General features: G+C 48.7%; 1 protein-coding gene across 1 annotated transcript; it reads left to right on the top strand.

The window, feature by feature from the left end:
- Positions 1 to 2,770: 2,770 nt before the first annotated feature.
- Positions 2,771 to 11,110, top strand: LOC101403816 (cationic amino acid transporter 4-like). Its single transcript, XM_014797489.2, is given in 6 exon segments — positions 2,771 to 2,776; positions 8,380 to 8,967; positions 8,969 to 9,431; positions 9,897 to 10,489; positions 10,745 to 10,850; positions 10,953 to 11,110. Coding segments are annotated over 6 exon segments (1,914 nt in total).
- The last annotated feature ends 854 nt before the right edge of the window (positions 11,111 to 11,964 follow it).

Consider the following 11,964-nt stretch of genomic DNA (forward strand, 5'->3'; position numbering starts at 1 on the left):
TACATATTTGTGGTTTTTCTGATTTTCTTCCTGTAGTTGATTTCTAGTTTTATACTGTTGTGGTCAGAAATGATGCTTGGTATTATTTCAGTCTTCCTAAATTTATTGAGACTTGTTTTGTGGCCTAATATGTGTTCAATATTGGAGAATATCCCATATGCATTTGAAAAGAATGTGTATTCTGTGGTTTTGGATGGAATGTTCTGTATATATCTACCAAGTCCATCTGGTCTAATGTGTCATTTAAGGCCAATGTTTCCTTATTGATCTTCTGTTTGGATGATCTATCCATTGGTGTAACTGGAGTGTTAAATTCTTCTATTATTATTGTGGTACTATCTATTTCTCCCCTTATGTCTGTTAATTATTGCTTTATATATTTAAGTGCTCCTATGTTGGATGCATTGATATTTACATGTGTTACATCCTCTTGTTGGATTGTTCCCTTTATCATTATGTAGTGCCCTTCTTTATCTCATTACAGTTTTTGTTTTACAGTCTATTTTGTCTGATATATGTATTGCTCCCCCAGTTTTCTTTTCATTCCCATTTGCATGGAATATCTTTTTCCATCCCTTCACTTTCAGTTTGTGAGTGTCTTTAGGTCTGAAATGTGTCTCTTGTATGCAGGATATATACGGGTCTTGTTTTTTTATCCAATCAGCCACCCCATTCCTTTTGATTGGAGCATTTAGTCCATTGACATTTAAAGTAGCTATTAATAAGTATGTACTTACTGCCATTTTTTACTTTTTTGTGTGAGGAAGATTAGCCCTGAGCTAACATCTGATGCCAATCTTCCTCTTTTTTTGCCAAGGAAGATTGGCCCTGGGCTAACATCCATTTCCATCTTCCTCTACTTTATATGGGACTCCACTACAGTACAGCTTGACAAGAGGAGCATTGGTCCATGCCCAGGACCCAAACCTGCAAACCTTGGGTCGCAGAAAGAGAGTGTGCGAACTTACCTGGTATGCCACTGTGCTGGCCTCCAGTTTTTTGTTCTTCTGGGCATTTTAGTAGTTCTTCTCTGTTCCTATCTTCTTCTCTTACTCCCTTTCCTTGTGGTTTGATGGCTTTCTTTAGTATTATGTTTGGGTTCATTTCTCTTAGTATGTTGTGTATTTATTATAAGTTTCTGGTTTGCAATTACCATGAGGTTCATATATAGTAACCTATGTATATAGATTTATATTAAGTTGATAGTCTCTTCAGTCTCTTTTACTCCTCTCCTCCCACGTTTTATGTTGTTGATATCATATATAACCTCTTTCTTTGTGTGTGTGTTTCCCTTACCCTCTTATCATGGAAATAGGTAATTTTAGTACTTTTGTCTTTCAACCTTCATATTACATTTATGGGTGGTTGATCTACTACCTTTACTGTAATTTTGCCATTACCTGTGACTTTATTGCTTTTTTAACAAATAATTTTCTTATTCTTATGTGTGGTCTTCTCTTTCCCACTTAAATAATTCCCTTTAGCATTTCTTTGTAAGAGTGGTTTCTTGGTGATAAGCTGCTTAATTTAATTTTTGCTTGTCTGGGAAACTCTGTCTCTCCTTCCATTCTGAATGATAACCTTGCTGGGTAGAGTATTCTAGTCTGTAGGTTTTTTTCCCTTTCAGCACTTTAAATATATTGTGCCACTCCCGTCTGGCCAGTAAGGTTTCTGCTGAGAAGTCATCTGATAGCCTTATGGGGTTTCCTTTGTATGTAACTTGTTACCCTTCTCTTGCAGCTTTTAGGATTCTGTCTTTATATTTAATCCTTGACATTTTAATCATAATGTGCCTTGGTGTGGGCCTCTTTGGGTTCCTCTTGTTTGGTGGTCTCTGTGCTTCCTGTACCTGGATGTCTGTTTCCTTCCTTACATTAGGAAAATTTTCAGCTATTATTTCTTCAAATAGATTTTCTGCCCCTTTGTGTCTCTCTTCTCCTTATGGGATGCCTATAATACAAATGTTAGTAAACCTGATGTTGTCCCAAGGTCCCTTAGACTGTTCTCATTCTTCTTAATTCTTTTTTGTTTTATCTGTTCAGCTTGGGTTATTTCCTCTAGTCTTTTGTTCAGCTTGCTGATCTGTTCATCTGCATCATCTACTCTGCTATCGAGTCCCTCTAATGAATTTTTCATTTCCAGTATTGTAATTCTTCATTTCTGATTGGTTCTTTTTTATATTTTCCAATTCTCTGTTGATGTTCACACTGAGTTCATCCAATCTTCTCCCAAGATCAGTGAGCATCCTTATGACTTTCTGTTTGAACTCTTTGTCAGGTAGATGGTTTAATTCTGTTTCATTTAGTTCTTTTTCTGGGGTTTTGTTCTGTTCTCTTACTTGAAATGTATTCCTTTGCCTCCTCATTTTGCCGCTTTCTCTGTGCTTACATCTATATATTAGGTGGGTCAGCTATGTCTCCTGATCTTAGAGAGGTGGCCCTATGTAAGAGATGCCTTATGAGGCCAGCAGTGTGCTTCCCTTTCATCCCCAGTTCCAAATGTTCCAGGAGTGAGCCCTGTGTGGGCTACATGTGTCCTCTCTTGTAGCAGAGTTGCTCTTGCTGCAGGTGCCCAGGGAGTCCAGGCTGTCACCCTGGCTGGGTGGTTGTAATGTTCAGCTGCATGTGGCTGCTATGGATCCTTCAGTCACTTTATAGGGTGTGGGTAGCCCCAGCACAGTTGACTGCAAAGTCTAATAGCACATTTATGTTGTAGTTTCTCTGTTGATTAGGCCCCCAGCATGGCTAGTTGCTAGGCTCAGGGGATTGTAATGGCGGTAGGCCTCTGGATTGCAAGGCTCTTGTCAGGTATCTCAGGATTGCAGCTGAGTGGGGCTGGCCCCAGGCATTGGAAAACCCAATTATTTCAGGCTTTGGAAGGTGGGGCCAATCCCCTCTGTGGCTATTTGAGAAGTAAAAAGTCTTCTACAGCTGACAAGCCCCACCACCCACAGGGCCATACATACTGTCAACATAGACCTGCCTCCTCTATGTGCCTGAACCCCATGAAGCAGACCTAGTCACCCCACTGCAGAGGCTCCACCCACTCCACCCACTCCTTATGCACACTCTGCCCCACAGAGGCAGACCCACTCACCCAGCTGCAGAGGATCCAGGCAGCCAGACTATGCAGGACCTCAATTTGCCCAAGGGCTTGCTGTTGGGTGGGGCCAGTCCCTAGGGCAGCCTGCCTGCCCTGGCTGAGCTGGATTAAATCAGTGCTCTAGTGGGTGGGGAGACCCTGGGCTAACAGGCTAAGGGAAGAACTCCAATGGTGTCTGCCAGCATCTGTGTCAGCTCACCTGTGCTAGGTCACAATAATGGCTGCTGCCAATGTCTCATTCCCTGGAGAGGTCTCACCCCTCACCAAGATGCATCCAGAGCCTATCAGGTGAGTCTCTTTTCACCAAAGAACTGTGCACATTTCATTTTGGTGATTTTAGGTTTCATTCCAAAATGAATGAATTTGTGCACAGACCCTTTAAGAACAGGCATTTCCCCCTTATGTCTGGTAGTTTTTCTGGGGGTATTCCTCATTGTAGTTAGTAGCCAGTAAAGCCAGATATTATGTCACTTGTCTTAGTTGTGCTGAGTCCAAAAGATGCTTATAGCAGTAATGTTCCCCTGCTCAGGTGCCCCCTCCTCCAGAGAAAGTTGCGTACCATAGGATTGCTCTCAGCCAGCCATGAAGCACCACAGCTTGTGAAGGTGCCTTTTTTTCTCTCCAGAAAGGAATTTCTGCCTCTTCCACCTCAGTCAGGACTGTCCCTTGTGGCAGTGGTTCTTTTTATCCAGTTTTCAGTTCTCTCTCAGAGGTAATTTTTCCAAGAGTACTTGTAAATTTGTTGTGTCCTTGAAAGGAGGTGAGTTCAGAGTCTGCCTATACTGCCATCTTGACACTTCTTTCTGAAAGAACCTTAAAAAATCAACAGTTAGAAAGCCAACCCCAATTAAAAATGGGCAAAAGATCTGAACAGATATCTCACCAAATAAGATATACAGTTGGCAAATAAGCCTATGAAAAGATGCTCCACATCTTATGTCATTAGGGCATTGCAAATTAAAACAATGAGATACCACTACACATCTGTTAGAACGGTGAAAATCCAATTCAAATGACAACAGCAAGTGTTGCTGAGTATGCGGAGCAACAGGAACACTCATTCATTGCTGGTGGGAATGCAACATGGCACAGACATCTTGGAAGACAGTTTGGCAGTTTCTAACAAAATTAAACATACACTTACGACATGATTCAGCAATCACACTCCTTGGTATTTATCCAAATGAGTTGAAAACTTATGTCTGCAGAATAACCTGTACATGAGTGTTTACCACAACTTTATGCATAATTGCCAAAACTTGGAAGGAACCAAGATGTCCTTCAGTAGAAGAATGGGTAAATAAACTGTGGTCCATCCAGACAAGAAATATTACTCAGCACTAAAAATAAAGGGGCTATCAAGCCATGAGAAGACATAAGATGACCTAAATGCTTATTACTAAATGAAAAAGGCCAGTCTGAAAAGACTACATACTATATGATTCGATTCCAAATATTTGACATTCTGGAAAGGCAAAACTGCAGAGACAGTGAACAGATCAGTGGTTCCCCGTGTTCAGTGGGGAAGGAGAGATGAGTAGACAAAGCAGGGTCAATTTTAGGGCACACTGTAATAGTCTATATACGTCCTTATACATTTGTTATAACACATGGAATGTACAACACCAAGAGTGAGCCCTAATGTAGACTATGGACTTGAGGTTATAATGATGTGTCAATGTAGGTTCATCAATTATAACAAATGTACCAATCTGGTGGAGGAAGTTGATAGTGGGGGAGGCTGTGCATGTGTAGGGGCTGGGGGTATATGGGAACCCCACCTCCTGATCAATTTTGTTGTGGACCTAAATTGGCTCTAAAAAATAAAGTCTACCTTAAAAAAAATCAATTGGCCATAAATTTAAATTGGCCATAAACTTTAAAAAAATTGCCCATATTTTTGGACTCTCAATTCTGTTCCATTGATCTATATGTCTATCCTTATGTCAGTAACACACTGTCTTGATTCCTGTAGCTTTGTAGTCAATTTAGAAATCAGAACATGTAAATCCTCCAATTTGGTCTTTGTCAAGATTGTTTTGAATATTCTGGGTCCCTCCCATTTCTATATAAATTTTAGAATCAACTTGATAATTTCTGCAAAATAGGCAATTGGGATTTTGATACGGATTGCACGGAATCTGCAGACAAATTTGGGGAGTATTTCCATCTTGACAATATCAAGTTTTCCAGTCCATGAACGTAGGATGTCTTTCCGCTTATGTAGGTCTTCTTTTACTTTTTTCAATGATGTTTAGTAGTTTTCAGTGCAAAAGTCTTTTATTTTGTTAAATTCCATCTAAGTGTGTTCATATATAAATTTATTCTTTTTGATACTATGTAAGCAGAATTGTTTTCTTAATTTCATTCCTGGGTAGTTCATTGCTAGTGTATAGAAACACAACTGATTTTCGTATGTTGATCTTGTATCCTGCACCTTCAATGAACTTATTAGTTCTAATGTTTTCTGTGTGGATTTCTCATGATTTTGTCTACATAAGGTCATGTCATCTGTAGCTGGAGAGTTCTACTTCTTCCTTTTCAACCTGGATTCCTTTTATTTCATGGTCTCCCCTAATTGCCATGGCCAGATCCTCCAGTAAAATGTTGAGTACAAGTGGTGAGAGAGGACATCCTGCTGTTGTTCCTGATCAAATGGAAAGCTTTCCTTCTCTCACTATTGAGTATAGTAGTCAAGGGTTTATCTTAGATGGTCTTTATCAGTTTGAGGGTGGTCCCTTCTATTTCAAGTTTGTTGACTGTGTTTTTCTGTGTCTGTTGAGATGATCATGCGGTTTTGTCCTTTATTCTATTAGAATGGCATATTAAATTGATTTTCATATGTTAAATCAATCTTGCATTCCTGGGATAAATCTCGCTTGGTGATTTTTATATGTTGCTAGATTCGATTTGCTAGTATCCAGTTGAGCAATTCTGCATCTATATTCATAAAAGATATTGGTCTGTAGTTGTCTTTTCTTCTGGTGTCTTTGTTGGGTTTGGTGTCAGGATGATCCTGGCTTTGTAGGATGAGGTGGGAAGTGTTCTCTCTTCTTCTTCTTGTACTTTTTGGTGCTTTCTCTTCACTGCATCTTCCTGGTGTTGCTCTGTGTAACTGCCTTGCTCAGTGGAGTCCAGTACTTGGCCCAGCCACTTCCCTGGGAGTTTACAGTTCACTGCATCAACCACAAGCAGCCACAAGTATGCACTGGATGTTGGTGCCTGTGAAAGGGAGTGTGGTGAATCCCCTCTCTGGGTAGATAAGAAGTCAGTGCTCTGAAACCCTGCACACCAGCTCTCAAGTGGTCATTAGATAGGCCTTGGGGGAGCTCCTGTTAGAAAATTGCCCATGCCTATTGGTTGGAAATGCATCTTTCTGGATTTTTGTGAAGGCATTTCAGAACAAGGAACATCTGCTCAGTTATGTTTAGGTCACACAGCAGCAAGGTACAGGAGATGTCATCCCTGCAGGAAGTGGGAGTCCATCTGAGAAGTTCCTCAAGACAACATCATTGAAATGTCAGAAGTGGCAAGGGGGCTGGCTAAGGCAGTGTGTTCTAAATGGCACCATCCTGTCTGAGAGTCCATGATCCTGTCACCTTCCCATTGAGGCAGACAGCCTGTAGGTGCCCCTAAAATCCCATTCCACAAACCACATATAAACCTGAAAACATGGGGAATGTTCTGGGAGAAGAGGATATCTGTGTTGGTTTTGCTTTGCTTGCATGGATTGTCATCATTTCGCTGTAAACAAGTTAACACCCTGTGACACCAACCTTCCCTCTTTCAAAGAAGTGGGAGAAGCAGAAGGATAAAGACCTCTCAGCCCCAGGAATAAATAAGCCTGAGGGGGGTTTGTGATGGTCACATGATGAGACACATGGTGCCTGCCATGATGCAAGAACCGGCATGGAGTAGACACTCAGTCTATGATACCTCTCATGGATATCCACAAGTGGGGAGCTGCTGTTAGGGTGCCCAGGCTTGACAGGTGCTCCTGGGCTAGGAGGGGTTGCCACTCGTGTTTGAGGGCCCCTAGGGGTGCCCTAAGATAGAGGGCTGGAGGTCATGCCCAGGAGTCTGCCTGCATCTTTTCAGGACACTGTCTGTAGCTAGAAGATCAGAACAGCTGGCATGAGTTCTGCCAATTCACAGAAGACTCCCCAAAACTGAGCACTCCCTTGTCAATGGATGAGGGTGGATTCCTGCTCTTATTGTGCCAGGAGGTCAGTGATGGCCCAGGGCCTCTCAGCAAGATTCATACCCTCATCTTACCAGAGTCTCGCCTGACTTCTGCAGGCACCCCCCCTCAGTGTTGAAGGGCCTGGATGGTGCCCAGCTGGTGGAGTATGTGTGTTGGGATAGGGATCAAGGAGGGTGTCTGCCTCAGGACCTTAACCTTCATGAGCTTCCCGAGACCACCCCAGTGACCGGGGTTACTTACCTGGTGGCCTGGGCTTCCTCATCTGTGATCTGAGCATGGTAACAGGGTTTCCCTAGAACATGGTGAGCTCTGTAGACGGGTGAGGTGTGGGTAGGGCGGGCTGAGTGGGACCTGGAGGTGGTGCCCAGTTCTGGATATGTCCCCAGGGTTTGGGGTAGGCACAGAGTGATGGCCGCAGTATTGACAGAAGGTAAGTGGCAGCAACTCTTGCAATAAGAGACTCAGGCCAGAGAAGAGGTGAAGGCTTGGGTACTGGGGACAGGGGCACAGCGGAAGTAGATGCGTCAGTGGCGTGATGGTGGCCTGTTGTACTGTGGGGCCTTGGCTTCAGGCGCAGGGTCCAGGGTGGCCTGCACTCCTGACAGCGTGCGCTGATACACTAGCCTGGTGGGGCGGGCAGGAGGGTGATGAACGCTGCTGTCTGAAGCCAGGTGACCACCTCTGCCAGAACACTCCCGTTCCTGGTGCTGGAGGCCTGGCCCAGCTTCCAGGAAGTCTCAGGTTTCCACCCTGCTCTGGGATCCCAGACCACTGGAGAGGTTCCTAGTTGGGTTCCCCAGGCCTGCCCCTTCCCCACCCTCAGAGCCCCTTCCAAAGACACTCAGGTCTAGCTCCACCAGGCTCCCTCCCTTGTCTGGGAGGCAGGCCAAAGGGATCTCCATGCTTCCTGTGACCTCCTGCCGAACCTGCTCACAGGCCCTGATCCCTGCCTCATCCAGCCCTCCTGTGGGCCAGTGGTTCCAGGCTTGGGTCCCCATGGCAGGGTAGAGCAAGGACTGAAGGCTGGTCAGGACCTGGCTGGGCCTCCTGTCACTCCCCTCTGGCCCTCGTAGGTGCTGGTGGCTGGCTTGGTGCTCCTCTCAGCTGCCCAGCATGGCCCCCGGGGGCTTCCCAGCACCTCCAGCCTGGCGAGTTTCTGCCAGAAGCTGAACCAGATGAAGACACTGAAGGAGTCCACCAGGGAGACATCACTGCTGTGCTACCTGACCATGCTGGACCTGACCCTGCAGGGTGTGGGTGGTATGATGGGCTTTGGCCTGTACATGCTCACAGGCACCATGGCCAAGGAGATGGCCGGCCCTGTGGTGCTTGTGTCCTTCAGCGTGGCTGCTGTGGTCTCCTTGCTGGCAGAACTATGTTATGCAGAGTTTGGGTCACGTGTGCCTACCACGGGCTCTGCCTACCTGTTCACTTACATGTCCATGGGCGAGCTGTGGGCCTTCCTTGTTGGCTAGAATATGCTCCTCTGGTGCCTCATTGGTGGCACTGCCATGGCCCACACCTGGTGTGGCTACCTGGACACCATCTTCATCTACCGTATCTGCAGCTTCACTGTGGCCCATGTAGGCATCTGGCAGGTGCCCCTCCTGGCACACTACCCAGACTTCTTGGCAGCTTCCATTCTACTTTTGACCTCTCCTCCTCTCTTTTGACTTCATCTCCTGCAGAGTCCTCATCTCCTCCAGAGTCTGCATCTCTTGCTGGCTCAATCACACCTTCTCTGCCATCAGCACGCTCATCATCCTCTTCATCATCATCATGGGGTTTGTCCTGGCCCGCCCACACAACTGGAGTGCTGAGGAGGGCGGCTTTGCACCCTTCGGCTTCTCTGGCATCACGGCCAGTGCTGCCACCTGTTTCTATGCCTTTTTGGGCTTTAGCGTTATTATTACCTCCGGTGAGGCCCAGAACCCAAAGCCAGCAGTACCTATGGCCATCGTCATCTCCCTTGGCCTGGTGGCTGGTGCCTATGTCCTCGCCTCCAGTGTGCTCACCCTCATGGTGCCCTGGCACAGCCTGGACCCTAACTGGGCAGTCGCTGATGTCTTCTACCAGCGGGGCCATAGCTGGGCGGGCTTCATCGTGGTGGCTGGCTCCATCTGTGGTAAGGGGCCCTTCTGGAACAGTTGGGAGTGGACAGGGCGGTGGGGCCATGCCCTAAGCCTCCCAGGGAACACATCTCCATCTGGGCCTGTGCTCCGTGTTGTATCATGGGCCCAGGAAGGGGCTAATGATTAGACTCTCCACCCAGGCTTGTTGGGAGGGACCTACTCACCACCCCTCCCAATTGTACATGGAATGTCAGCTCTGGGCACATACTTCCAGGGCCTTTTCTGGCGAAAGGACTCAGCCCTCATCAAAATCTCCAGTGGGCCTGTCACCTAACTGGACTGTCCCATTCCTGGGTGGAAGGGGGGAACAAGCCAGCACCCCACATACAGTCAGGCTCACTCTGAGGGCCCAGACAAACTCATGCCCATGTTCCCAAGGGGCCGATGCCCTGGCCCCCAGCAGTGGCCCCTAGTGGGCCTATCCACCATGCTAATCCATCTCACACCCTCTGCCACAGCCACGACCACTGTCCTGATCAGCAACCTACTTTACCTGCCACACATCATCTATGGCATGGCCACCGATGGGCTCTTTTTCCAGGTGTTTGCCCACGCGCACCCACAGACGCAGGTGTCTGTGGTGGGCATCCTGGTGTTCGGGGTCCTCATGGCTTTCCTGGCTCTGCTGCTGGACTTCAGGGCACTGGTCCAGTTCCTGTCCTTTGGTGCACTGCTGGCCTACATCTTCACAGTCACCAGTATTATCATGCTACGCTTCCAAAAGGCCCCTCCATCCAGTTCCCAGAGCCCAGTCAGCCCTGTGGGCACAGAGCTGGCCTCAGCCCCTGAACCCAGGCAGCTGCGACCAGCCCTGAGGCCCTACCTTGGCTTCCTGGGTGGGTGCAGGCCTGGAGCCCCCGTGGCTTGGGCACTCGGTGTCCTGGTGGCCTCGGCCATCACTCTGGACTGTGTGATGGTCTTTGGGGACTCTTCCCTGCACCTCCCGCTCTGGGGCTACACCCTGCTGCTCCTGCTCAGCTCCGTCATGTTTCTGCTCAGTCTCCTCGTCCTGGGGGCCCACCAGCAACAGCGACTGCAGGACACCTTCCAGGTACTTCCTCTAGCCAACACCCATCACTCTCAGCCCAGCCGGCTACCCTCACTCCTTCCTCCTCTGCCGTGGCAAGCGCACCAGGGCTAACAGGGCGGGGGAGGGCAGTACCCCATCCCCCTCTTTCTGCACGGCAAGTGGGCCCTTGTCTCCAGAATCTCCAGAGAAGGAGAAGACTGTGCACTCCCACGACGTCAGGCCCTGGGCCAGCAGACCTTCCCACAGCCCAGCCCAGCCCTGCCCTTGCCCCCTTAGGTTCCCATGGTGCCCCTGACTCCAGCCCTGAGCATCCTCGTCAACATCCTCATGCTGCAGCTGAGCCACCTGGCCTGGCTGAGTTTCTCCATCTGGCTACTGATTGGTGAGTGGATGGCCAGGCTGGGAGCCGGGGTGGGCTGCTGTACGAGGGCAAGCAGGGAAGCAGGGCTGGGACTGCTCCCTCAGTCTTGTGCCACCCTTGCAGGATTTGCAGCGTATTTTGGCTACAGCATCCGGCACAGCAAGGAGAACCAGTGGGAGCGGCTGAGGTTGCCTGCCCCATGTGGCAGCAGGGAGGAGACAGCGCAGGCCCTGCAGATCCCCAGCCAGTCACTGGCCCAGGAGCCCAACTACATGGAGTAGCCTACCAGTCCATGAGGACCACTTGGGACCTGCCCACCTGCCCCCACTTCATCAGCGGCTGGAGGAGCTGGCAGCACATTCTATCCGAGGCAGGTCAGGTTTGCAGGCTTGCCCATGCTGGAAGGTCCTCAGGACCTTAGCCCAGGTGCCAAGCTTAGAATCCTCGGGAGTGGGCTGTGGCCAGCGCTGGTGTGGTGGACTCTTTGCCCAGTGCCTTCCAGTTTATGACCAACTCCAGCTACCTAGGCAGGTGGAGTAGGGTGGGCAGAGAAGAGGCCCGCAGCCCCAGGGATCCACAATAGCTGCTGGGCCTGTCACGTGACCTGTTGCTGTGTCCACCTGGCATTCTTTGTGGCAGTCTTCTCCCTTCCCCAGGAACCGAGAGATTTTCCCCAATCCACAGCAAAGATGCCGCAGTTCTGTTGGGAGGTTCAGCCAGGGCAGAGAGAGCCCTGAGAGGGACATGGCCAGGCCAGTGCCCTCTGCCCAGCTCAGAGGGGAGCTACACACCAGGTACAGAGGAGTCCCTAACCAGGTGGGGTCAGGCTTCATCCCAGGTTCCCCACCTGTCCCCTGAGGGTGGATTCTGAGGGCAGAGCCTAGACCACTAGTAGGTTTCCTGGAAAGGACAGTGCAGTTCTGGGGTTCCCTCGGTTTCCCAGGACTCCCAGCGAGCAGTGCTTGTACACGACGCCTGCCCCAGGATGTAGAGGTCCACCTGCCCGGGTACATGATTCTCTCTGGCACTGGTGCACAGGCCCACACGGCTCCCCTGGGGGTGCACACCCACGTGCCGACTGAGGCAACAGCTGTTTCCAAGCTCAGGGCTGCCCACAGATCTCCAGCTGCCTCTC

Source organism: Ceratotherium simum, chromosome 35 (assembly GCF_057802395.1).
Source record: "Ceratotherium simum simum isolate JZ-2026a chromosome 35, ASM5780239v1, whole genome shotgun sequence".
Taxonomy (NCBI): Eukaryota; Metazoa; Chordata; class Mammalia; order Perissodactyla; family Rhinocerotidae; genus Ceratotherium; species Ceratotherium simum.